This window comes from Leptodactylus fuscus, chromosome 2 (assembly GCF_031893055.1).
Source record: "Leptodactylus fuscus isolate aLepFus1 chromosome 2, aLepFus1.hap2, whole genome shotgun sequence".
In the NCBI taxonomy this organism is placed as follows: domain Eukaryota; kingdom Metazoa; phylum Chordata; class Amphibia; order Anura; family Leptodactylidae; genus Leptodactylus; species Leptodactylus fuscus.
Genome location: NC_134266.1, coordinates 242,157,016 through 242,181,481, shown reverse-complemented (window position 1 = coordinate 242,181,481; position 24,466 = coordinate 242,157,016). Strand labels below are relative to the sequence as shown.

Below are 24,466 nucleotides of genomic sequence, written 5' to 3'. Positions count from 1 at the left end.
GATTAATAAAAGAGCTAGAGGCAGAGAGGGTTTTTTTTTTTTCATGGCAATTAATTCTCATTATTTTATAGTTTTCGCACACTCTCTTTTTGCGCCTTTTAAAGTACGCTTTGTCCTTTCTGTATACCTACCCTCCAAAGTCATTTTAGGGAATTCTCAAGCTTGCCTGTCCTTGTCATTGTTATAGACTACTCCCTGGTATATTAGCAAAAATGTAGGACAGATGGATGGTGGTTGTGAAGGCTTGTCTAGCTGTTTCCAAATGGGGATACCTGACAGTAAGCTGACCACAGGGTGTCCCACTGTTGGCTCCACCAGATATCTATTGTATCTTGTAAGCGAGGTAGATGAACTTGCTTGAGTCCCTTGTCCCACTAGCGTATATGAAGCATATGGAAATCAAACCCAAGCAGTAAAAGTACGGACACGTGTCGCAGCTAGCCAAGTATGTCAACACACCAATAAAAAGTCCTTCTACCCATGGCGCTGATAAGGTCAGAGTCGCGTTTATAACTAAATGACCAATAATTTCGGGTAACTGTCATTGTCCTAATTAATTAGGCTGAGTGCCAGGCGGTAAAGAAATCACACCACTCTGTATTGGTAAAGAATGTATGCTGACGCACTTTTTATTAAAACACAGGTGTTAAATAGTAACAGAGAAAGGAAGTGATATAACAACAACGTAAGTTGTCATACTCATTCCTGATTGGTATGGGACATCTCAATCAAACAGAAAAAGTGTAAGCAGTTCCATATATAGCCAGCTACTCCCGGTCCTGCGTGGTAACCTTGGAGAGCTGTCTTCTGGCAGCAAGCCAAACATTTGTTTTTCTTGCACCCATCCTGGATGTAGGCACCATCTTATCATATAACATTATAGCAGTTTCAAGCATAAGCAACTATATCTAGCATTCAGCTTTTAAGGATAACAATGTTTTTCATACATTACATGATTAGAAACTTCACAGCGCCCAATAGCCACAAGGTTTTGACCGTGATAGTGCAGCCATAAGAATCCACAGCAGGGTTCTCTACAGCAGAAGACACTCCTAAATCTCTACCAAAAGGTCTCATGAATGACCATTCTCACCTGCATATCCGGCACATTCTAGTTACCATCTGAAGATCTCAGGGTCTCAAGATGAATGGATCTTGGAGGAGCAACACGACTTGTTTGTTCTTGTCACAGACCTCCACCAATGTTCTGAAACCTTACCAAAAAATTGATCTTGTGGCCCAAAAAAGTCCATGATTCCTTTATTCCAGTGCAGTTTACACAATGGAAACGGATCTCTTTGTGCTATAGGTAATAAGAGCACTGCCATAAGTTTTATATAGGACCCCATATTTTTTACGTATACCAATTTTGAGTTTGAAGGCATATGTATATTAAATTCATCATGATAATAAATGGAGATATTTTCCAAGCAACTATTATCTAATCAAAAAGTTCTTCATCTTTCCGATGCTTGGATAGTCTCTGATGTTTGGGAAATGTTTGATGTATGATAATGTCAGATCCTGGTTGACCAGTGGACATTATAAACCTTCAGGGGTGGAATTAAAGGATTTTACATTTGTTGTATGGTTACATTATAAAGCATAGGAGTCATTAGAATGATACCGTATTTTTCGGACTATAAGACGCACTTTTTTCCCCAAAATTTCGGAGGAAAATGAGGGTGCGTCTTATAGTCTGAATGTGGGTGGAGGAGTGGGTTTGCAGCATGGCCGCGCTACTGCCACCGCTGGTTTTCTTCAGCGGCAGTAGCGCGGCAATCTGCAGGCCCCGGCAGCTAAGACAGTCCCCGGCATCTGCTGTAATAGACCGGCGGAGGCCGGGGAGTGTCTTAGCTGCCGGGGCCTGCAGATTGCTGCGCTACTGCCACCGCTGGTTTTCTTCAGCGGCAGGAGTGTGGCAATACTGCAGGCCCCGGCAGCTAAGACACTCCCCGGCATCCGCCGGTCTATTACAGCAGATGCCGGGGACTGTCTTAGCTGCCGGGGCCTGCAGATTGCCACGCTCCTGCCGCTGAAGAAAACCAGCGGTGGCAGTAGCGCGGCCATGCTGCAAATCCACTCCTCCTCCGCAAGTCCCGGCAGTCAGTTAGCCCCCCCCCCCACCGGCCCCATACCTTTAGTGATGCAGGCCGGCTCCTGCACGGCGAGGCCGCAGGAGCCGACCTGTTCCGATGACAGCCGGGAGCCTAATGAAGGCTCCGAGGCTTGTCATAGATATATATTACTATCGCGGCTGGTCTATGACACTCCGCGATAGTAATGTATAGAATCTCCCATAGACGGCAATACACTTGTATTACCGTCTATGGGACTTGCAATCAAATGATTGCAGGTTCAAGCCCCCTAGGCGGGGGATAATAAAATGGTAAAAAAAAAAAAAAAAACACTTAAAAAAATATATAATAAAAAATAAAATAAATAAAAGTTCACCTCCTTTCCCTAGAATACATATAAAAGTATAACATTACTGTGAAACATACACATTAGGTATCCCTGTGTCTGAAAATGCCCGGTCTACTAATATTTTTATGTACAGTGAACGTCAAAATCAAAAGTGCTAAACTGCCGGGTTTTTCTCTCTGTTTTGCCTCTGAATTAAATAAAAGGTGATCTAAGCAATAAACATTTCCCAAAATGGTATAACTAAAAAGTACACCTGGCCCCACAAAAAAAACGCCCTATACATCCCCGTACAGCTGCAGGGTCACCTGTCAATGTGGCCTTGCAGCTGTTCCAAAACTACAACTCCCATATATTAAATATTTGACCATTTTTTGCCTGAAAATTTTTTTTCCCTATTTTTCTCCTCTAAAACCTGGGTGCGTCTTATAGTCCGAAAAATACGGTATATATATTACATTCCATCTCTCGGCCATATCCCTACAAACACTTATTACACATTCCCCTGTACTACAGTCTAGAATGCGGGGTAAATGCTTGTGTTTTATCACACAGACAGCTACATAATTACATTTTAATAGGCCTGTAACTCTGTCCTGGGCAGCTGACAGGAACCAGTGTTCCCCAAAATCACTGCTTGCCAGAATAGTCATGTTTTTTTTTTTTTTCATTTTCGTCAATGAACTCATGAATGAACGCTCTTTAAAAGTTCCATATGGTTCTTAAATGTGATTATCTGTCTCGCCCAGCTCCTGTATAATGTACATAGAGAACAGTTTAATGATACTGCAACAGGCATGGCAGACCACACAAATCATCTACTGAAAATTCACATGAAAACCCCTTTTCATCTTTGCTGTTTTCAAACCAGCCATCCATGTACATATAGGCATAACTTGAAGCCCTTTGGCCCCAATGCAAACTGTGCATGAGACCCTATCTACCTTGTACTATTTCACATTGTGGTATATTTTATGTGGCATAAGGACCTTTGGGGGCCACCTTAGGATTCAGGGCCTTTTAGTGACTGCTACTGCTGCACACCCTATAACTACACCTCTATAGTAATCTATAACTGGGTGGGAAGCATCCAGATTGGGAAATTACACATTGTGGAGAAATGCACGTCCCTATAAAAATAGAATTACAAGATCCATTGCTTTAGTTCTTCTGCTAGGAAATGTTGTATGAAAGGAAAATATCATAAAATAACATTTGGGATAGGTTTAGTTACAGAAATGATGCCAGTGAGAAAATCCGGCTTATTTTAGAGAAATAGTGTCCTTCCTTCCCTTTTTCCTTGATGCAACCTATCCTAAGATCAGTGGCGTAACTAGGAATGGCGGGGCCCCGTGGCGAACTTTTAACATGCCCCCCCCACCCCCAACCGTCACCGAAGACCTCGACCGACCCCCTCCTCCGCACTCTATTATGTCCCTTAGTAAGCCCTGCACACAGTATTATCCCCCATAGTGGCCCCTGCACACAGTATTATGTCCCTTACTGGCCCCTGCACACAGTATTATGTCCCTTACTGGCCCCTGCACACAGTATTATCCCCCATAGTGGCCCCTGCATACAGTATTATCCCCCATAGTGGCCCCTGCACACAGTATTATGCCCCATAGTGGCCCCTGCACACAGTATTATGTCCCTTACTGGCTCCTGCACACAGTATTTTCCCCCATAGTTGCCCCTGCACACAGTATTATCCCCCATAGTGGCCCCTGCACACAGTATTATGTCCCTTACTGGCCCCTGCACACAGTATTATGCCCCATAGTTGCCCCTGCACACAGTATTATCCACCATAGTGGCCCCTGCACACAGTATTATGTCCCTTACTGGCCCCTGCACACAGTATTATCCACCATAGTGGCCCCTGCACACAGTATTATCCACCATAGTGTCCCCTGCACACAGTATTATGTCCCATAGTAGCCCCTGCACACAGTATTATACCCCATAGTAGCCCCTGCACACAGTATTATGTCCCACTGTGGACACCCATAAACAATTATTATACTCTGCGGTCTTTTCAGACCCCAAAGTATAATAATCAGAGACCCGGGGGAATAAAAACATAAAAAAATTACTGTTTCTTACCTGTCCCCGGCTCCTACGTTGTCTTCTCCGCTGGCATCCTTATGAAAAGATGCCAGACGTCACATGACCCGGAACGCAGACTGGGTTCATGTGATGTCAGAGACGTCAGAAAGGAGGCCTGGCAGGATCGTGGAGAGGTAAGTAACACTGTTTGTTATGTTCCCTTACCTCTCCCGGTCCGCCGATCATTATACTCGGGGGTCTGCAAAGACCCCCGAGTATAATGATAGTATTTGTGGGGCCCGCGGTGTCACTTACCGATCCTGGCAAGTGAATAGGGGCCGTAACGGCTTATTTAAAAAAAACAACAAAAAACGCAGCGGTAGCGGCTGTCACCAGGCCCCCTAATGGCCCGGGCCCTGTGGCAGCCGCCTCCGCTGCCTCTATGGTAGTTACGCCCCTGCCTAAGATGCATAGCATGAAATGACCAGCTTTAAAAAAACAAAAAACGTTTTTGTGATATTCTGTCACACAGTGTTTATCCTTACATGTAATGAATTGCAGCCTATAAAGGCTTGTATTGAAGTAGTTTCATGAGAACTTGGTACTTGCTGAGCCTACTGATAAGTTCTCCACGAGATTACAGCCGACCACTGTGGGTCCCAACTCCAGTATACTTTGTGATCAGCCTAAAGTCCAGGGGGACCCTTTTTGTGTTGGGACCTTTTAAGCGTACCTTCATTTATAAAAACAAACAAACATTGTACACATATAACATACAGTATCTTCAAAAAAATGTTTCCCTTTTCACTTATCACGCTGTTTTCCTGTTCCATATCTTCACCACACATATAGAAGTCTATGGAGAGAGAAGTAGGAGAACGGGGCTTTTAATTGATTTATTGATACATCAGTGATGAAATAGTAGCTGCAGTTGTTTGTGTGTCTTCCAGCAGCCTCCTTCTCCTGCCTCCCCTCTCCATAGACTACTATGTGAAGTTAATTATCGTGATAAATACAAAGTGTCTTCTATTCACTTATGCAAAGTTTCTGTTTATTTGGAGATGCAGTTTAAGCATATCCATTACTCTTGCTCAGCTGCTTTTGTCTGATGACTTCAGTAGTCTATACTTTACTTCTTCTTCCCGCTCCTGGCAGCTGCAGATCTGTTAATGTTCAGATATGATGGCTACACCTCAACATTCCCAGGACCTGTCTTTTATGAGGGAAATGGGTCGTGTGACTAGAAGGTAGTGCACAGTAGAACAGAAGCTCATGTGGAAAGTAGAAGAATCAGAAGATGATAAAATATAGGAGTCTTCAGCATCAATGAGAATTTCTTGTAATTTTTTTGATTTCTTTCGTCTTCTCGGCCCAGCTTCTCAGGTGTCACATTGTTGGTGACCGGACTTTCGTGCTGAGATATTAATGTGTGATCCTGGTCAGCTACTTGTTAAAGGTGTCACTTTAAGTAAGTCTTAAGATGCCTTTTAGGAGAGGGCATGTAGCCCCGTTCTGGCACAAACATTGAACAAGGATGACAAACTTAATCAGTTTTTTTGCCTGGTAGTAGATAGATACTGCAGGGGCCGCAGCTGACAGAATTTCCAGAGAGCAGCTTTGTGACCTTCAAGGAAGAAACCCTTTCTTTACACGAAGTGCAGATCTAAATCATTATTGATGGTGCACTCCGAACACTGTGCTGATACAGTCTAAAGTACACCGCACATCAGCATGTGTCCAGCCAAGCATGGTGTCCTGTGATTTACCTGTGAAGTCTTCCGGCAAGGATGGGTCAGCCAGCTATTTTTACCCTTTCGTTTTTCTTCTATGATGTCTACCACAAAATCTCTACACCTGTAACTATATCATATAGTCACATGTCTACTGCCAGTATAACATAGACAAAACATTTTGTGATGAGGTTGGTTACTTTGACCCTTCTTAGGTTGTGTTCACATGGTGGAATTTGCCCTGGATTTGGGGGCAGATTTCATCCCCGAATCCGTAGCAGATTCCTCCAAGAATCCGCCTCTCTTTGTTTTCAATGGGAGGCAGAGATCACAGCTGGACGCAACTGGATCTTTCTGAGGAATCTGCCGGCTGAATCAGCCGCGGGGTCCGTGGCTCGAGACTCCCTACCGATTAGGCCTATTCATCCGGAGTAGGATCCCACAACGGAACGCTAATGGACTGCATCGGCATCCCGTCGTGGCTAGACCGCGTGTGAACATACACCTAAGTAAGCATGAAAGGCTTTGGAAAACCATATTCAAATGCCCTGTTCCAGGGGCACAACAAGTAACCATGGGGCTCCATAACAAAACATATAACAGGACCCCACTCAATCATGACCATTTTAAACAGCGCTCACAGCTAGGAAAATGTACCATTATTCTGCTCTCCTTCACATACAGGGATAATGCCTATAGTGATTTTACAATACAGATAATATACACAGTGATGTCACAGTGCTAAAATAATGGACACTGTGATGTCACAATACCAGAATAATGCACACAGTGATGTCACAATACCAGAATAATGCACACAGTGATGTCACAGTATAGAGATAATATACACAGTGATGTCACAGTGCTAAAATAATGGACACTGTGATGTCACAATACCAGAATAATGCACACAGTGATGTCACAGTACTGGGATAGCGCACACACTTCTATCACAGTACAGAGATAATATACACATTGATGTCACCGTACAGAAATAAAACCCTCTATTACATCACAACAGAAGGATATTCTACACACAAAAAGATCACTGTGTACACTGTGACATCATAGCATAGGAAGAAATTATAATGATGTCACATGCATGCATGATGATGTCCCAGTAAAGTAATGGAGGAACGTACCATTTTCCGTCATCCATAGTTATCAATAATTACACCCTAGGTCTCAGTGGATATGGGCCACCTTAGTTGTTGGACCCCATAACAGCAGCTACCCTGGTACTTACCCCCATGCCCATTCAGGAGTCTTATCTAGTATCCAACATGGAGTATGGCGACAATGGCTCTCTCGCTCTGGAGGACCTGGCACATCTGTGCCTTGTGAACTAGTATAATGCTTCATATGTACTGTGTTGTTGTATGGAAATGAAACACTTACAGGGGGGGTTTACAAGGGTCTATAGCTGGTTTCTGGTGGGTCCTGGTGGGTACCATTATAATATTCTTGTTTCCAGGTGCTCCATCTAGTAATAAAAAGAACAGTCATTATTATATAGGGCTGCTCAACAGATGGCCGCTTCTGTTTCACATCAGCAGAAATGGAGTGAAAGACAGACCGGGGCTCATGTATACTTCATCAGTGCCAGAAACCAATGCAGTTATATGTATGGCATATAAAACTAAGGCTGGCAACTCTCAACAATTTGGCTTAAAGGGGTTTTCCCATTTTAGAGTCTTAGAGTATGTTAACACGTATGAATTTGATGCTGCATTTCTTTAGTAGAAACTTTTTGCTTCAAGAATTTGAAGCTGATTTTTTGTGCTTAAAAAAAACTAAATCAGATTTTGACACTGAATTTAAAGCAAATTATGAGGCTGAATTTGAAGTGGAATTTGCAGATGATTTCCTCTGTAATTTGCCTATTTTGCTTTTATTGGGCACTGCCAAATTCCAAATCCTGCAAGCGGATTTTGACAAATTCCGCATCAAATTCCATGTCAAATTCTCCAACTGAAAAGGTGTATTTTCCGCCTTCCATTCATTTCAATAGGCGTTCTCAAGCAGAATCCACTTGAAGAACACATAGAACACATTATTTTCTGCTAGCAGAAATGAATGGGGGTGGAATTTGAGGTGAATTTCATCTCAAATTCAGCATCAGATTCCTACTTGTGAATACCCCCTAAGGGTTTTACCTGTTCTTCTTTCTTCTCTCCCCTTCACTTCCTGGTTTCATGAACAAGTTGGAGTAGTCTCAGCCTTTCTGATGTGCAGGTCAGGCCCAAATCGATAAACTGCACACCGATATCTTGGATTTACAGACAGCAATAACAGAGGCACTGAACAGGCCCACCGTTCTACCCCTTATCAGGGCTCAGCAGCTATGTGTACTTTACAGAGCTGACAGAAGGCTCGATTAGCAATCAGTGAAAGTGAAGAGAATAGATGTGGCTGAGAACAAGGATTGATGTCATCAGCCGGACTACTGCAGCTAGATAACAGAGGTGATCTGAAACCTAGGTACGGAGCTGTAAACATTCAGGAGAGATATTCAGCAGTATCCGACAAGCACAGCCAGATATTCCTTACCTTGCTGTGTCTTTCAGATACTGCAATATATTGGGTAAAACACTTTGCTTAGCTTAAGCCACAGGTTTAAAGGGGTTGTCCGCTTTCAGACCAATATTGAGAGATCAATTGTTGGTATAATAAAAAGTTGTACAATTTTCCAATATACTTTCTGTATCAATTCCTCACGGTTTTCTAGATCTCTGCTTGCTGTCCTTCATTCAGATTACGCTCAATGGATAAAAATTAGTCCATGGTTATGTGATATTGTGCTATACAGTCCATGGTCATGTGATATTGTGCTATACAGTCCATGGTCATGTGATATTGTGCTATACAGTCCATGGTCATGTGATATTGTGCTATACAGTCCATGGTCATGTGATATTGTGCTATGCAGTCCATGGTCATGTGATATTGTGCTATACAGTCCATGGTCATGTGATATTGTGCTATACAGTCCATGGTCATGTGATATTGTGCTATGCAGTCCGTGGTCATGTGATATTGTGCTATACAGTCCATGGTCATGTGATATTGTGCTATACAGTCCATGGTCATGTGATATTGTGCTATACAGTCCATGGTCATGTGATATTGTGCTATACAGTCCATGGTCATGTGATATTGTGCTATGCAGTCCATGGTCATGTGATGGCCACACAGGTGCACAGCTCGTTACAGTCACAGCACAGTAATCAGACATCTGCCTGGTAACGAGCTTTGCATCTGTGTGCTCATCACATGACTATAGACTCTACATCACATGACCATAAACTGATTTTTATTAAACGGGAGTAAGTAGAATGAATGACAGCAAGCAGAGAGCTAGAAAATTGTGAGGAATCATACAGAAAGCCTATAGAACAATTGTACAACTTTTTATTATACAACTCTTGGAAGGCGCTCTTCTCCTTGAGGAGATCCAGAATTTTACATTCAATTCTCCTTGGGAAAAGTATGCAAATCCCTGCAGAGGGACGAACGTTGTCTCTTTAGTCCCACCTATATCCACCACTAGAATCCTGTTCTTATTCTCACCATCCCATCTATTCCCATTCCTTATAATGATAGAACCCTGTCTGAAGTCAGGAGTTGTCACATTTTACACTTGCATTTCTGTCGAACTTTCAGGCTATTCCATATATTATGGATTCTGTGAACACGGGAAGGTGAAAATCGCTGCCTTTTTATTTAAAAAGAAAGTCTCCTGTCAAGGTAGTGTTGTGGCAATGCTTAATGCATCTTTAAGAAGCAGCAGAGTCCTATTAGCAGTCCTGTCAGTGCGGAGAACACTCCATTTCCCGAGCTTTTCGTAATAACCTTTCTTGTGTTACGCAAAGGTAACTCCCATAATCAGAGTATATTGTCCGCCCTCCCCTAACTGGGCAAGCATGAAATGAAAAGCTTGTTAATATTGATCCACTTTTTTTTTTTCCTTCAGTGTGTCCTTGATGTCTTTTGGCTGTGAGCTGCAGCTACCGGGCCTGTATGTCCACTTTCACATTGATAAATGCAGACCCTTCATTGCAGTAACTACACGGCCCGCTATTGATGTAATAAAGTAGGTTCTAATTGAGTAGCTACAAAACCAATCTGCTCATTGCCACTCTTTGTATCTTGGGTAATATGTACTATGTTCCACATTAGCGCTCCCAGATCTATTTCTTTTGGGCTTAAACTAGTTATTGATTGTAATCTGCCTTCATCACATAAAATATATCTCCGCCGGCTCCCAAGTTTGACTTTTCGGGGCCGTGCATCCAAACTAAGTGATTCAAGATATACCTTCTATAAACTTATGGGGCGTGAGATATCATGGTGGACAGGAAAGGAGAAATAAAAGAAAAACTGTACCAAAGACGATGGAAGGAAACAGTGAGGATGGGCCCTATCTTCTAAGGACCCCATAGCTTCTGCCGAATCTTCTCTGTAGTCTGTGTCCTTTGCTACCAGGTTAGTAATACATTTTTTTTTTTTTTTGTTTTAATGTAGATTGTGAGCCCCATATAGGGATCATAATGTACATTTTTTCCCTATCAGTATGTCTTAGTAGTATGGGAGAAAATCCACGCAAACAAGGGGAGAACATACAAACTCCTTACAGATGTTCTTCCTGGTGGGATTAGAACCCAGGACTCCAGCGCTGCAAGGCTACAATGCTAACCACTGAGCCACCGTGTTGCCCCAGGTAGTAATAAATGTTGAATTGTGTGAATTCTCATTCTATAGTTTTAAGTGAACTCTTATTACAGCGGTTGTCGTCCTAAAGTCCACCTCATTGAGAAGACCTTCACTTTATTTCTTCTGATTTTCAGTCCCACTATATATTCTGTATACTGACCATCACCCTATGGGATGTTTTACAGTGCAATTTTAGGAGGTTGCCTCAAACAGGTTTCATTGTACCTTAAAGGGGTTATCCACTTTGTAATATTGATCTGCGAGGGTCCAACACTCAGGACAGCTCCTCTAAGATGGCATGACTACAAGCAATGTTTACATGCTGAGAATCGCAACGTTCACTCTGTACAAACTGTAGCCACAGATTTAGGTTCTGCAGCACCGCCCTGGCAAAGTCTATGCGTACATCTCTGTGGTAACTAGGCCGCTACTACAGTTTGCACAGTGAGCATAGTATGTGAGCATTACTGGGAGCCATGCTGTCCTGGAACAGATGATCTGTGGGGGTCTTTAAGTGTGGGACTATCACAGATCTAATATTGATAGATTATATTTCAAAGTGGATAATCCCTTTAATGATTAGATTAAAGGGTTATTACCATCTTGGCAAATCTTGATCAAGACTGGAATAAGGCTAGATGCACGTGACCGAGGTGCAAAACGGATCCATAAAAACAGACAAACATAGGACATGACATTTTGATGTTCTGTGACAACTGGTGGTCTGTTACTGTAAAAGTGGCAGTGAAATGAGTGCTGCTGTGTGATACCGGTTACCCGAAAACATACCTGGTACAGACAGTTGTCATGTGAATGTAGCCTAAGGTAAGTGTCCTGTCCTGACCACCAAGGCAGGACTTGCTGAAACAGCAGGTGACACTATTGTACACTGTTTCAGTAACAGAAGTGAATTGGACCTATGGGGAGTGTGTTATATAGTAGTTACAGAAACAATGTCGGTAAATGTGCTCTGCTATTTCCATATTTTTCATTCACTTCCATTGGATTGACTGAAATAGCAGCCGCCGCCCATCTGTCTATGCAAGTCTCTTCCTGGTAGTCAGGGCTTACGTGCAGTTGTGGAGATGGGACTAACCCTTTAAATCCTCATGCACATGGCAGAGTTATGGAGGAGCACGTGGAGTCCCCCGCCTCTCAATACCTATGGAGCTGCACGGACTCAGTTTGTAGCCATATGGTACCCCAAGCAGTGCCATATGTAGGAGATATTCTATCATACAAGTATCATTCAATCTTATTCTGTCACATTTTTACAAAATCTATGGAGGCCCATACAGCGGCACCATAGAAGTCTATAAGCTCACAAAACATGAGCTCAGTAATAATAAAGCCACACAGTATACGAGGCCATATATACTACAAGTATTCTATAACTTTGCACAAGAACTTGAGCTGCCAGAGAGGGACTTGTGATGTTTACAGGCGCTCATCCCTAAGAACCGGATACATGCACATGAATGAGTATATAGTATATAGAAGAATAGCAGTGGTTCTGAGTATGGGATAACCTAGGCTTATATTTCTAGGTGTAATAAGAATAATTATTGTCTTGAGAATGACAGCTGAATGGTCTTAAGTCACAGGGAGACGCTTTTCTCTATTTTTCGGATTGTCTTCATTCGGCCTGGTTGGGTTAGTTCTGTACAGGCGCTCGGCAGGAGATGACTGCAGCTCTACCTCAGGGATGGATTGTGTTTCAGTGTGAAGGGGAAGGATGGAAATGTTACCTTAACATCTAACTAGTCATGTTTGCTTTTATACTCCTTCGTATCCCTGTTTAGCCAACACTTCCACATCTTATTACATTAACAATGTTTTCTGCCATCATCTTACAACGTGACTTCCACGTAACAGTTTACAGGACGATCTTTGCCGCATAGAGGAGCGGTTTTGTCCTAATAAAAGTATAATGTTATCAGTTTATTAAAGAGAACCTGTAAGCGTTCCTCATCTGATATCCCTTGAAATTGCACTTCTGGAGGATCTTTCATTAGGACTCTTATGATGTGCCATTCCTCTGCTATTCTGCCTGGGAATGTGTAAATAAATTGATAACTGGGTCTTACCATGCACCCTATGAATAGCGCTCAGTGCTATCAGTGTAAGACCAAAGGAATACACCTGTTTGGAAAAAGCATGGTAACACCCACTTGTCAAGGCTCGTTCACATCTGCGTTGTAGGGTCCTTATTGCAGGTTTCCGTTTCCTGCATAAAACAGATGCAGGAGACGGAAGCCTGCAGGAGACTTTCTCACCCATTCATTTGAATGGGTGAGAAAGCTGTCCGGCCGTGCGCGGCAGTGAGCGTTTTGCGCTCTCCGCCGCGAAACCGGGTTTTATAATTCGGACACAGAGTCGGACATGCACTACTCTGTGTCCGGATAAAAAAATCCGGTTTCGCGGCGGAGAGCCTAAAACGCTCACCGCCGCGCACGGCCGGACCCGGTCTATGGTTTCCGTCTTCTGCCATGCAGAAGACAGAAACCATAGTACGGAGACCCTGAACGCAGGTGTGAACCCAGCGTCAACAAGACCATTTTAGAAAAAAGTAAAGGGATTGTACAAGACTTCATTCTTATTTTGCTTCCTCAAAAGGCATGGGCATATTCCGCAGTACTTAACACACATTGGCATCACTCACTGTCACTATCTAAATTCCCTATCAGTATGTCCTATGGGAGGAAACTGGAGGAAACCCATACAAACCCCATAAGAATAAGCAAACTTAGGTCATCAGTATGAGATCAGCAGTTTTCTTCACAGTATATGGACCTAGAAGCAAACAGCGCCACACATTGTGCAGTGGCCATTCTACGCTATTAGGTCATTGATTTGAAGTTTTGGACAATCCTCTTAAACCCACTGCTATTTATTCTAGAAATGTGTAATTACATTTAATATAAGCAGGTTATCCCAACCCATAGAATTGGAGAAAACTTGCAGATCAGCGGGGGTCCGACTGCTCAGAGCCTCACTGATATGAATGGAGGAGTGATCGGACGCTGTGGTCACTGTTCCATTCACTTACATGGCAGCTCCAGAGATAGGCGAGCACTGTACTTTGACTATCTCTGGCATTCCCATTGAAATGAATGGAGCGGTGCTGCAGGTCTATTCAGAACGGGGGTCAAAATTCAATTTGAAGAGTCGATCGGTCTTGGTGGTCCTATTCCCACTGATTCTATGGATAGAGGATAACTTACATAGCTGGGCCCACTAGTAATAAAGGGCCCACTAGTATGAAATATTTCAATGGTTTAGTAAGAAACATGAACAAAACCGCACCAAGTTTATCATAGTGACACATGTCATGATCATTTTGGTACACGTCTCCATTTTGTCACCACATACAGATGCTACAATATTATGCATTAAAAGTAAGTGCGCACCTTGGAGAATTTGGCCAACCCCTTTGTATAGACCATAGTAACTCTCGTTGACTCCTCTTGCGTCTCTGTTACGGTCTCTATTCATTATTAGCAATTAGCCGCCGCCAATCGGGGCTCTGTACTAAGCGATTCCATGTTGGGACTGAACCTGAATTTGACCTGCTGTAACCCTGACATGTTCTCACAGAATGGAAGAAGACTGCACATTAATGTCATCACTTGGGGTGCTATCCTGCAGGGCATGTCGTCGACACTGTTCTATTGACTTCCCCTGCGTTTTATGGATTACCCAAAGTGCTGCTTCACAAAGGGAGAAGAATAATCACACCCATTTACTGAAATCTCTTGTCTGAGGTGTTCATTTCACAAACGCGTATCCTCCAGAACATCCTGACATCTTGAAATAATTGCCCAGTTTGTACTGTACTTGGAAAGAGTTGTCTAAAATGGTCATATTGATGTGTTGAACTTTCAATATACCACTAGGAATAGCATCCTTCAAAAGGAAAAAAGAGAAAAAAAGAGGTTCCATTGAAGTAGATTTCCAGATGTTTGGAAACATTAGGATTTCCTGTCAGTACATTTAGGTAACACTATGATGAGGTTAACTTTCCATCCTGCCAGTCTTTTGTAGAGATGAAAGCCAGCTTTTCGCATACATTGCCTTATCGGTGATTTAGCATGGTGCACAGAGCTGTACTGACAAACACCAACCCAAATGGCATCTCTGTAGTCAGAACCTGGCATTGTGTCACAAGGTGTATTGCTTTCCGTATACAGATCTATAATTTATCAGTATTAATGCCAGTATCTGGGGGGTAAACTTGCCAATACTTCTGTTCATTCTGTTCTGGGGAGGAATAAGGAGACTTACAATGTACCCACATCAATTCAAGTATCTAACATGGTGGCGTAACTTGAAGTTTCTGGGCCCCAGTGCAAACTATGTAACGGGGCCCCGCTCACTATGCGATATTTATAAAACTGCAGTCCTCTTATATTGCAGAGAGGACATTGGGCCCCTCTGAGGCTCTTGGGCCTGGTAGCATTTGCTGCCTTTGCACCTCTTATAGCAACCCCCCCCCCTCCCGATCTAACAGAAAAGTCCATAGAACTCATTGATCGTAAGGCTCTTCCACTGCCTCAGTTAACAAGGCTACATACATCACTTTTCATAGGAGGTTAGAAAGCTAAATAAAAATTATATCATAGAGGAACATTAAACACAGAAAATACATAAAAATTTTAAAAAAATACTACAGTAATTCCTTTCTTAATTTAACCTTCTCTATAAGGGTGAGAAATATATAATCTTCTCTTTGTGCCTCTGGAGATCAACACAGTCCCATATCCTCACTGACCTATGTTTACCTGGAAGACGACTGGCTACAGCAGGAGCTTCCCCCCCCCCCCCTTCTCTATCAGCAGTAGAACACTAGAGAGCAATAGAGATTGAAACCCCTCCTCAGCCCCCAAAGGGGCAAAGTGTTCTCTGCAGGATTTCTACAAGCCTGTTTGTTACAGGAACATTCAGGGAATCCCTCAGTCTGACAAACTGTATAGGTGAGATGATCTCACTTGGATCATTTTATTTCTAGGTTTAGTGCTCCATACAATGAATCCTATTTGAAAACAGTGACATTACATTATTATAACGTACTGACAGAACACTATATTAAAGCCAGAAGTCTTTAGATGACACTTTTAGTGCAGTTCCTGGAGAAGGACAAGGGTGACATCACAGGCCTTGTATTAGCTATAACATAGACTTCTGCTCCTTTATTGGGCTATGTACCCATCTTGTTAGAGCCTTACATCGAAGGTATACATCAAAGGTATTCCCTGATAAAGGCTGTGATGTGTGCGACTATATAGCCCCTGGAGTGTAACTGTCCTCTGCCCCCACTCCAAGCCATTGGCATGGTATTACCAAGTGCTATCTTGGGTATGTCTGTATCTATAGGTTCTGTACCTTTTCATCTTTTGTATATTTGGTAAAGGGGAGGGGGTGCACAAGGTGCTTTGGATATTCTTCTGCAGTAGCTGCTATAATTTATACAGTAATTTCCTATTACATTTGTACTAGTGGGCTAGAAATTTTTATCCTTATTATTATCTATTTTGCTTACTTCTATTACTGCCAACATATATGTGACTATTTTTTTATTGTGTTACCAGAACTTGTTTTATAAGAAAGCTCTGCTACTGTCATGGAGAGACATTTTTATTTTTTGGGGGTTATTTTTTTTGTGTGTTTTTTTTTTTATATATATTTCTGATCTGCTTTATCCTTTTTAACATGGGTGGAAATTATCTATCAAGTTATTCCACTCATTTCTGTGTCTGATCTGATTGAATTTGCCTGTGAAGGTTAGGATGTGTGCTGCTTTCTATTCCGTGCCGTTCTTACAGTGTAATATGCATTAATTAAGATGGATGACTTGCGTATGACTTCCTGGAACAAAACATTGCCTTGTTTTTCTGCATTCGAGTCTATTAAATCAAGACCATTCACCATACCCTCATTTGTATCAATATCATTAGGAAGAACCGCGAATCTGTGGGACAAACAAACTCATGTAAAAGTCCATGAAATTGTAATTGGAAATTCTTATCATTTTAAGAGAGTGCAAAATATGTTAGATAATGAAAACTGAAACATATATGTGTGTGTGTATATATAATATATATATATATATATATATATATATATATATACACTGTGTGTATATATATATATATATATATATATATATATATATATACACTGTATATATATATATATATATTTTATGTGTGTGTTATATATAGATAAATAGATGGATGGATATAAGTGTGTGTGTATATAGATAGATAGATAGATAGATAGATAGATATTTATATAGATATGTGTATATGTATTATATATTCATTTATCTTTATTGTTCAGCGCCAACATACCCCACAGCGATTTACAGACATTTGGGCACATTTATCAATACTATCAAACCTTGCAATCCCGTTTGTAGTTTCAGACATACCGTATATACTCGAGTATAAGCCGACCCGAATATAAGCCGACTCCCCTAATTTTACCACAAAAAAACTGGGAAAACTTATTGACTCGAGTATAAGCCGAGGGGGGGAAATGCAGCAGCTCCTGGAAAATTTAAAAAATTAAAATGGTCGGAGTTTTTGGGTGCAGTAGTTGCTGGATGCTGGGGAAGAGGAGGGGGTGTTTTGGTTGTCTGTCTGCCCCTTCCCTGAGCTTGAGGACTGTTTTTTTTTTTCCCCCCACTTGGAATTCAGCCTGGCTGCATATAGGGGATCTGCAGTGCTCCTATTAACCCCTTCCAGACGGAACAGGAGCACTGCAGATCCCCTATATTCAGTAGACCGGGCACTATCAGACACAGGGATACCTAATGTGTTTGTGTTTCACAGTCATTTTCTACTTTTATATGTATTCTAGGGAAAGGAGGGATTTAGAACTTTAATTTTTTTTTTTTGTTTAAGCTTCTTCTTTTTCCCACTACTTTATGGGAGATTTTATACATTGATATTACAGCTGGTAATAGACCTCCCCCCTGAAAATAATAAATAATTTTTTTTTGCTGACTCGAGTATAAGCCGAGGGAGGCTTTTTCAGCACAAAATCTGCGCTGGAAAATTCGGCTTATACTCAAGTATATACGGTATTCTGAATCTGTTGTACGGACCTTCATAAATATGAAGAGTTTCTAGAAGTTCCAAAATTCTGCCTGAAATACGATCCGACTAAAAGTGTTGAGGATCACCACGAGACGAATATTTGGTGTGGAACATGTAGACACAAAACTTAGCTCAGCCTGTAAGGAACAAATATTTGGCGCTCGCTTCAAAAACCCTACAATTTTTTCACGACCTAAGCAGACACAAATCATCTCTCGCTTATTAAGGAGACAAATATGTGCCGCACAATGGGAATTAATGATGTACAAAGTAAATTGTTGTGAATTCATTCCACTATTTTAAACTCGTTCTACTTTGCATAAGAAACTCTGCGCCATATTCCTTCTTTGCTGTTTCATAAATATGTCATACATATATTCTTGCTGAGGTACATATTGTGTATTTTCCTCACGGTTACAAGAACATGCATCATTTTCTATACTACTTTTATCTAAAATGTTGAGCGCCTCAGTGGTTAACTTCTGAGGTAATGTTGGTTTTTGCATTCAGTTCCGTAAGACACGGAAAAGAAAGCCATTCCTCTCCATAAGTTACTCTTGATTTGTGGAGTGTTAAAGTAATATAGTGGGAGGACAGTCTTTACAAGGCATGTAATGAGCCCGCCCTTGGGAGACCTCATTCCTTCCATGCTTCTTATATTGATTAATGTGACCCTAATTCATAAAAGGTTCCTGTCAGGCCTTCCATTTAGATAAACCGAGGTTTTCATACGTCTACAAAACAAGCCTGGTTTTCACTAAAGCTCTCTCTCCGATTGATCGAAAGCAATGACATGTGATTGAAGCGGTTTTATAGGCGACATATGGACAAGGAGTGTAAAGAATCTTATATGCTTTCCTTGTTATTGAACGGCGAGATGTAAATATGACTTAGTCCTAGTTGTCAGTGTGGTTTAATAATATTCTAGGCCTTAGAATATGGTCATGGTGCTTGTCTCTAATGCATTGTACTGTATAGAAATGTGCAGATATTGATTTATTAAAACTTTGTATTTTAGTCACAGAAGAAGAGGCCATGAAATCAAAGAAGATTTTCCGGGCTCCACCTGCAGTAAATCAAAATGTAGAGGCGGAGCTAATGCTGGAAGGGGACGATGATGCTGTTAGTCTTCTTCAGGAGAAGGAAATTGACAACCTTGCAGGTAGACCACTCCTCTCGTATCACTTGTCTAGCTTATTCCAGTGCCGCTGCACACACTTTTTAGGGTGATAAATAAAGTGTCCTTTGTTGAAAGAGTCTGGACACAACCACCAAAATGTCTGCTTTTTAGCCCAAGCTCGCATTCCAGGACATGTTCCCCTCTCCCCAAAATGGGACCCATATATCAGATCCTTTACAGTGGAGATTGAGAGTAGATTGACATTGGAGTTTTTTATTTTTCTGTGAATCATTAAAATATTTTCATTCTCCATTGTCATAACTAGATCCATGGTCCCGAGTCCATTTTGAGTGGAGTCATAGTTAGGCCTCACAGACTCGACCATGTGCAATGTGAGTGTGCTAGCCATCTTTTTCACAACTGACCCATTCTGGGCGGGTTCACATCTGCGCCCCGATCTCCACTTTTAGGTTTCCATCTTCTGCCGATAGGAGACGGAAACCCAGCACACAGTATCTGCCTGTGAGCGTTTTGTGGTCTCTGTGTCCAGTTAAAAAAAAAAAAAAAAAAAAAGGTTTCGCCACGAAGTCCCGCATGTCCGACTTTGGGTATGGTTAAAAAAAAACGGTTTCGCTGCGGAGTCCACAAAATGCTCACAGGCGCTCACAGGCAGACACTTTGCAAACCCATTCAAATGAGTTGTATGTGCTCCAACTCAGGCTATAAATTAATAATATGAAATATTATAAATTGTTAAAGAGGACCTTTCACCACTTTTGGGCACATGCAGTGTTATATACTGCCGGAAAGCTGACAGTGCGCTGAGTTCAGCGCACTGTCGGCTTTCCCGATCTGTGCCCGGTGTAAAGAGCTTACGGTGCCGGTACCGTAGTGCTCTATGGTCAGAAGGGCGTTTCTGACCATTAGCCAGAGACGTCCTTCTGCCTCGCGGCGCCAATCGCGCTGTGCTTTGGAGCGGGGAGGAACTCCCCCCTCCCGCTCCTGATAATACTCTTCTATGGACGAGCTGTGTGAGCGTTCCTCCCCGCTCCACAGCACAGCGCGATTGGCGCCGCGAGGCAGAAGGACGTTACTGGCTAATGGTCAGAAACGCCCTTCTGACCATAGAGCACTACGGTACCGGCACCGTAAGCTCTTTACACCGGGCACAGATCGGGAAAGCCGACAGTGCGCTGAAATCAGCGCACTGTCGGCTTTCTGGCAGTATATAACACTGCATGTGCCCAAAAGTGGTGAAAGGTCCTCTTTAAGAATATGCATTTTACATGTTATGTATTAACTTTCATAGGATTTAGGAAAGTTTAGAAGTCCGGTGTACCACTTCACTACAGAAGCCCTAGTATATCATACTATTTGGGCCAGTTTACATAACCCAGTTTGATTCCTGCCAGACAGATAAATGCATAGCTGCTAACAAAATCCAGAACCCTTTGGCCTTCCCATCAGAGATAATGGTAAACCAAACAATCTTTGGCTCACACTTTATTTTCCTTGTTATTGCTTCTGTCGTGAAGACCATAGTGAAAAAAAGGCAATGGTGCCGCACACTCACAAATTTAGAAAGTGTGGTGCAGACGTCAAAGGGTCCTTCGACCCCACAATCAGATTAATCAAAAAATGCTGTCGCACACACAGGTTTTGTTGCCAAAAAGGGGAATAAATTTATTTACAACACCGTGTACATCATTTGTTGTGCCTTTGGACATAGGGATCGCAGTAATATGAAAAAGACTGATAGATCACAATAGTTGACGTTTCGGTCGTGTAGACCTTCATCTGAACTGATCTATAGTGTACATACAAGGCATGTAGGATGCGTCCCAGGCAAGGGACGCATCCTACATGCCTTGTATTCACACTATCAGTTCAGATGAAGGTCTACACGACCGAAACGTCAACTATTGTGATCTATCAGTCTTTTTCATATTACTGCGATCCCTATGTCCAAAGGCACAACAAATGATGTACACGGTGTTGTAAATAAATTTATTCCCCTTTTTGGCAACAAAACCTGTGTGTGCGACAACATTTTTTGATTAATCTGATTGTGGGGTCGAAGGACCCTTTGACGTCTGCACCACAATTGCACTTGAGTACATGCAATGGGTTAAACTGCTGCAGTGTGATATCTTATCATCGAAGACGACAAAAACAACCTATGCAGTCTTTGGGAAGTTTTTTTCAATGATTTTCATTATCTATAATCTATCACGCTGCAGCAGTTTAAAGGGTTATTCCCATCACGCTTGTTCACCAACCTGCAGGCTGTGCGCTTTCTTCACTTCCTGGATTTCTCGGCACATTGGTGGGGGGGTTTTCACTTGCTCTGCTATGTTTGCAGTCAGTAATGAGGGATTGGTTGTAAATAGAGATGAGCGAACACTATTCGGAACAGCTGTTCCGAATAGCACGCTCCCATAGAAATGAATGGAAGCGGCCGGCACGCTGACTTTGCTGGCGGCCGGCCGCTTAACCCGCCGTGTGCCGGCTACGTCCATTCATTTCTATGGGAGCGTGCTATTCGAAACAGCTGTTTCAAATAGTGTTCACTCATCTCTAGTTGTAAATGAATTACCACAGTATGAAGATGATGTAGAGGCTGATGTAGCAGAGCTGGATTTGAGTCAGTTTGTAATACATACAGAGGTACCGGACTCCCTATCTTAGCCCTTATCAGCCAAATTCAATTAAACCGACTGATAAGTGGAAGAGCAGGAGATAAGAACTCAGAAATCCTGGAGCTTTCCCCTCCCCCCTGCCCTATCTGAGGAGCTCCGTTACTTGTCTGTGGCAGAGACATACACAGCTCAGAGCTGCTCCCAGCACTCAGCCCCTCCCCCCTCTTAGAGCAGGCAACTACCTCACTTGGGGACTAAGCAGATAAGCTCAGAATGGCCCCCATGGTCATAGAAACGCATGTAAACAATGAAGTGAATAAATTAAGATAGCGGCCAAACAAAGCAGTTTTCAAGCAATGTATTTAGGAAAAGTGTTATATCCACACAAACTAGCAGTATAGATAGGATCCTTATGATGGGACAACCCCTTTAACTATTTGCAGAAGTTGGAGTTACCTCTGTGATTCCATCTTTTTGTGTCTTTCGATGCTTTCCATAGAATGCGAACCTCTGGAAACACTGAAGAAAACAGCTAAAAGTTTACATGATACTTATTTCTCTTTCAGTTTTAATTCCTTTCGTCCCCAGAGTTTTTACATCCAGAGGCAAGTTTTGTAGCATCGTAGTAAATATTACCCTAGTTGTGTCCTATCCGAATTGTCAATCTTATCAATGAGTACTAAACCTTCTGCCCTGATTTCAGTTTTGATTATTACACGTAGTTCTCGCTGCTGTCCTTGCCATAAGCTTACTAACCCATTTCCTGAATGACAGAAAAGATCATAAATCGACTTACATGTAATATCTGACGTTTATGTGAATTGAAAGGCAAGTGGTTAAATTGTCCATTGTTAATATGGAGAATAAAGCAACATACATGTAGAGTATAGAGAATATGCAATTTTCAAGTAAATTAAAATATCAGATGTTAAAATGACGTTTTTATAGGAAAAACATACTGACGGAGGGCTCTTAGCATATTCACACTTTGTCAATTAAATCCATTGTGTATTTCCATGGCAAAAATCCAAGGCTGACTTTTGTTTCTCTGTGGTAGACGTGCTGCGGGTGTACAGCAGACCTACAGCAGGGTCAGCCCCATTGTCATTTAGGGGGGCCAATCCTCAGTCTTAAAGGGAGTGTGTCAGGTCTAAAATACCTCCCAATCCAATAACGGTGCTGTGTAGGGGCCTTTCATAGGAATAGCAGCATGCTTTGTGACCACAAAGTAATACAACAATTCAAAGAGAATCAGCATTTTATGCATATGTAAATCAGCCACAAGTGTTTCGGGGCGGGGCCAGTTTGCCAGATTTGCCATAGACCGCTGGGTCGTAGGCAGAGGCTAACCATGTCATTGACTGCTAAAGTGACACCACTGGGCAGCAATTTTAGAGGATATTCAACTACCAATAGGCAAATCTGGGAAATTAGGCACCGCCCCCGATGCACTTAAAGAGGACCTTTCACCACTTTTGGGCACATGCAGTGTTATATACTGCCAGAAAGCCGACAGTGCGCTGAGTTCAGCGCACTGTTGGCTTTCCCGATCTGTGCCCGGTGTAAAGAGCTTACGGTGCCGGTAATGGTAAAGGGCGTTTCTGACCATTAGCCAGAGACGTCCTTCTGCCTCGCGGCGCCAATCGCACTGTGCTGTGGAGCGGGGAGGAACTCCCCCCTCCCGCTCCTGATAATGCTCGTCTATGGACGAGCTGTGTGATCAGAGGGAGGGGGCGTTCCTCCCCGCTCCACAGCACAGCGCGATTGGCGCCGCGAGGCAGAAGGACGTTCCTGGCTAATGGTCAGAAACGCCCTTCTGACCATAGAGCACTACGGTACCGGCACTGTAAGCTCTTTACACCAGGCACAGATCGGGAAAGCTGACAGTGCGCTGAACTCAGCGCACTGTCGGCTTTCTGGCAGTATATAACACTGCATGTGCCCAAAAGTGGTGAAAGGTCCTCTTTAAGCTTTATTTGCATATCCATTGAATGTTGATTATTTCTGTATTGTTTCATCAGTTTGTGGCCGCAGAGGTACGGTGAGGTATACTTCTATTAAAGGCCCCTATTATTGGTTTGTGAGGCATTTTAGCCTGACTTACTCCCTTTAGGCTGAGGTCCCACAGGGTTTTTTGGTCTGGATTTTGAGGCAAAGGCCACCTCAGAATCTGATCCAAAAAATGACTAGCTGCGACTGGATGCCGGTGCCGTGCACTGGCATCCAATTGCGGCTTTCCACTACGGATTAGGCCCAAATGAATGGGCCTAGTCGGGAGGGAGTGTCGTGCCGCAGAATCCGCATCATGATAGGGCAGCTCACTTCTTTTTTCCGCGTGCGGCAAAAAAACACTAGCAGAAAAAAGAAGTGAACAGCTCCCATTGAAATCAATGGGAGGCGTTTTTTGGAGCCGGATTCTGAGGCGGATTCCGCGTCAAAATCCAGACCAAAAAAACCTGTGTGAACTCAGCCTTGATGCAGATGGAAATTCATTCTGAGTTTCTCTATTGCATGTGAACAGGGTTATTTAAAGTAATAGTCTGTATTTGACATGAGTGTTTGTGGGGGATCAAGGCAAATTGGTGAACTTGTCAAACTGGTGTAGACTGGGAGTTTTGCCCAGGAGTCCAGACACCTAGAACCGGGCTGGTCCAGAACTAATTTATTACCGGACCTGGTAACATTGGGTAT

The 24,466-nt window shown here is 42.6% G+C and overlaps 1 protein-coding gene across 6 annotated transcripts in view; it reads left to right on the top strand.

The window, feature by feature from the left end:
- The window catches only part of NBEA (neurobeachin), a 561,077-nt gene that overhangs the window by 377,910 nt on the left and 158,701 nt on the right, over positions 1-24,466 (top strand). For all 6 annotated transcript variants that reach the window (XM_075265947.1, XM_075265948.1, XM_075265946.1 and 3 more), the window contains one exon: positions 19,035-19,178. In XM_075265947.1, the coding sequence (XP_075122048.1) occupies positions 19,035-19,178 (144 nt within the window). The remainder of the gene's footprint in view (positions 1-19,034; positions 19,179-24,466) is intronic.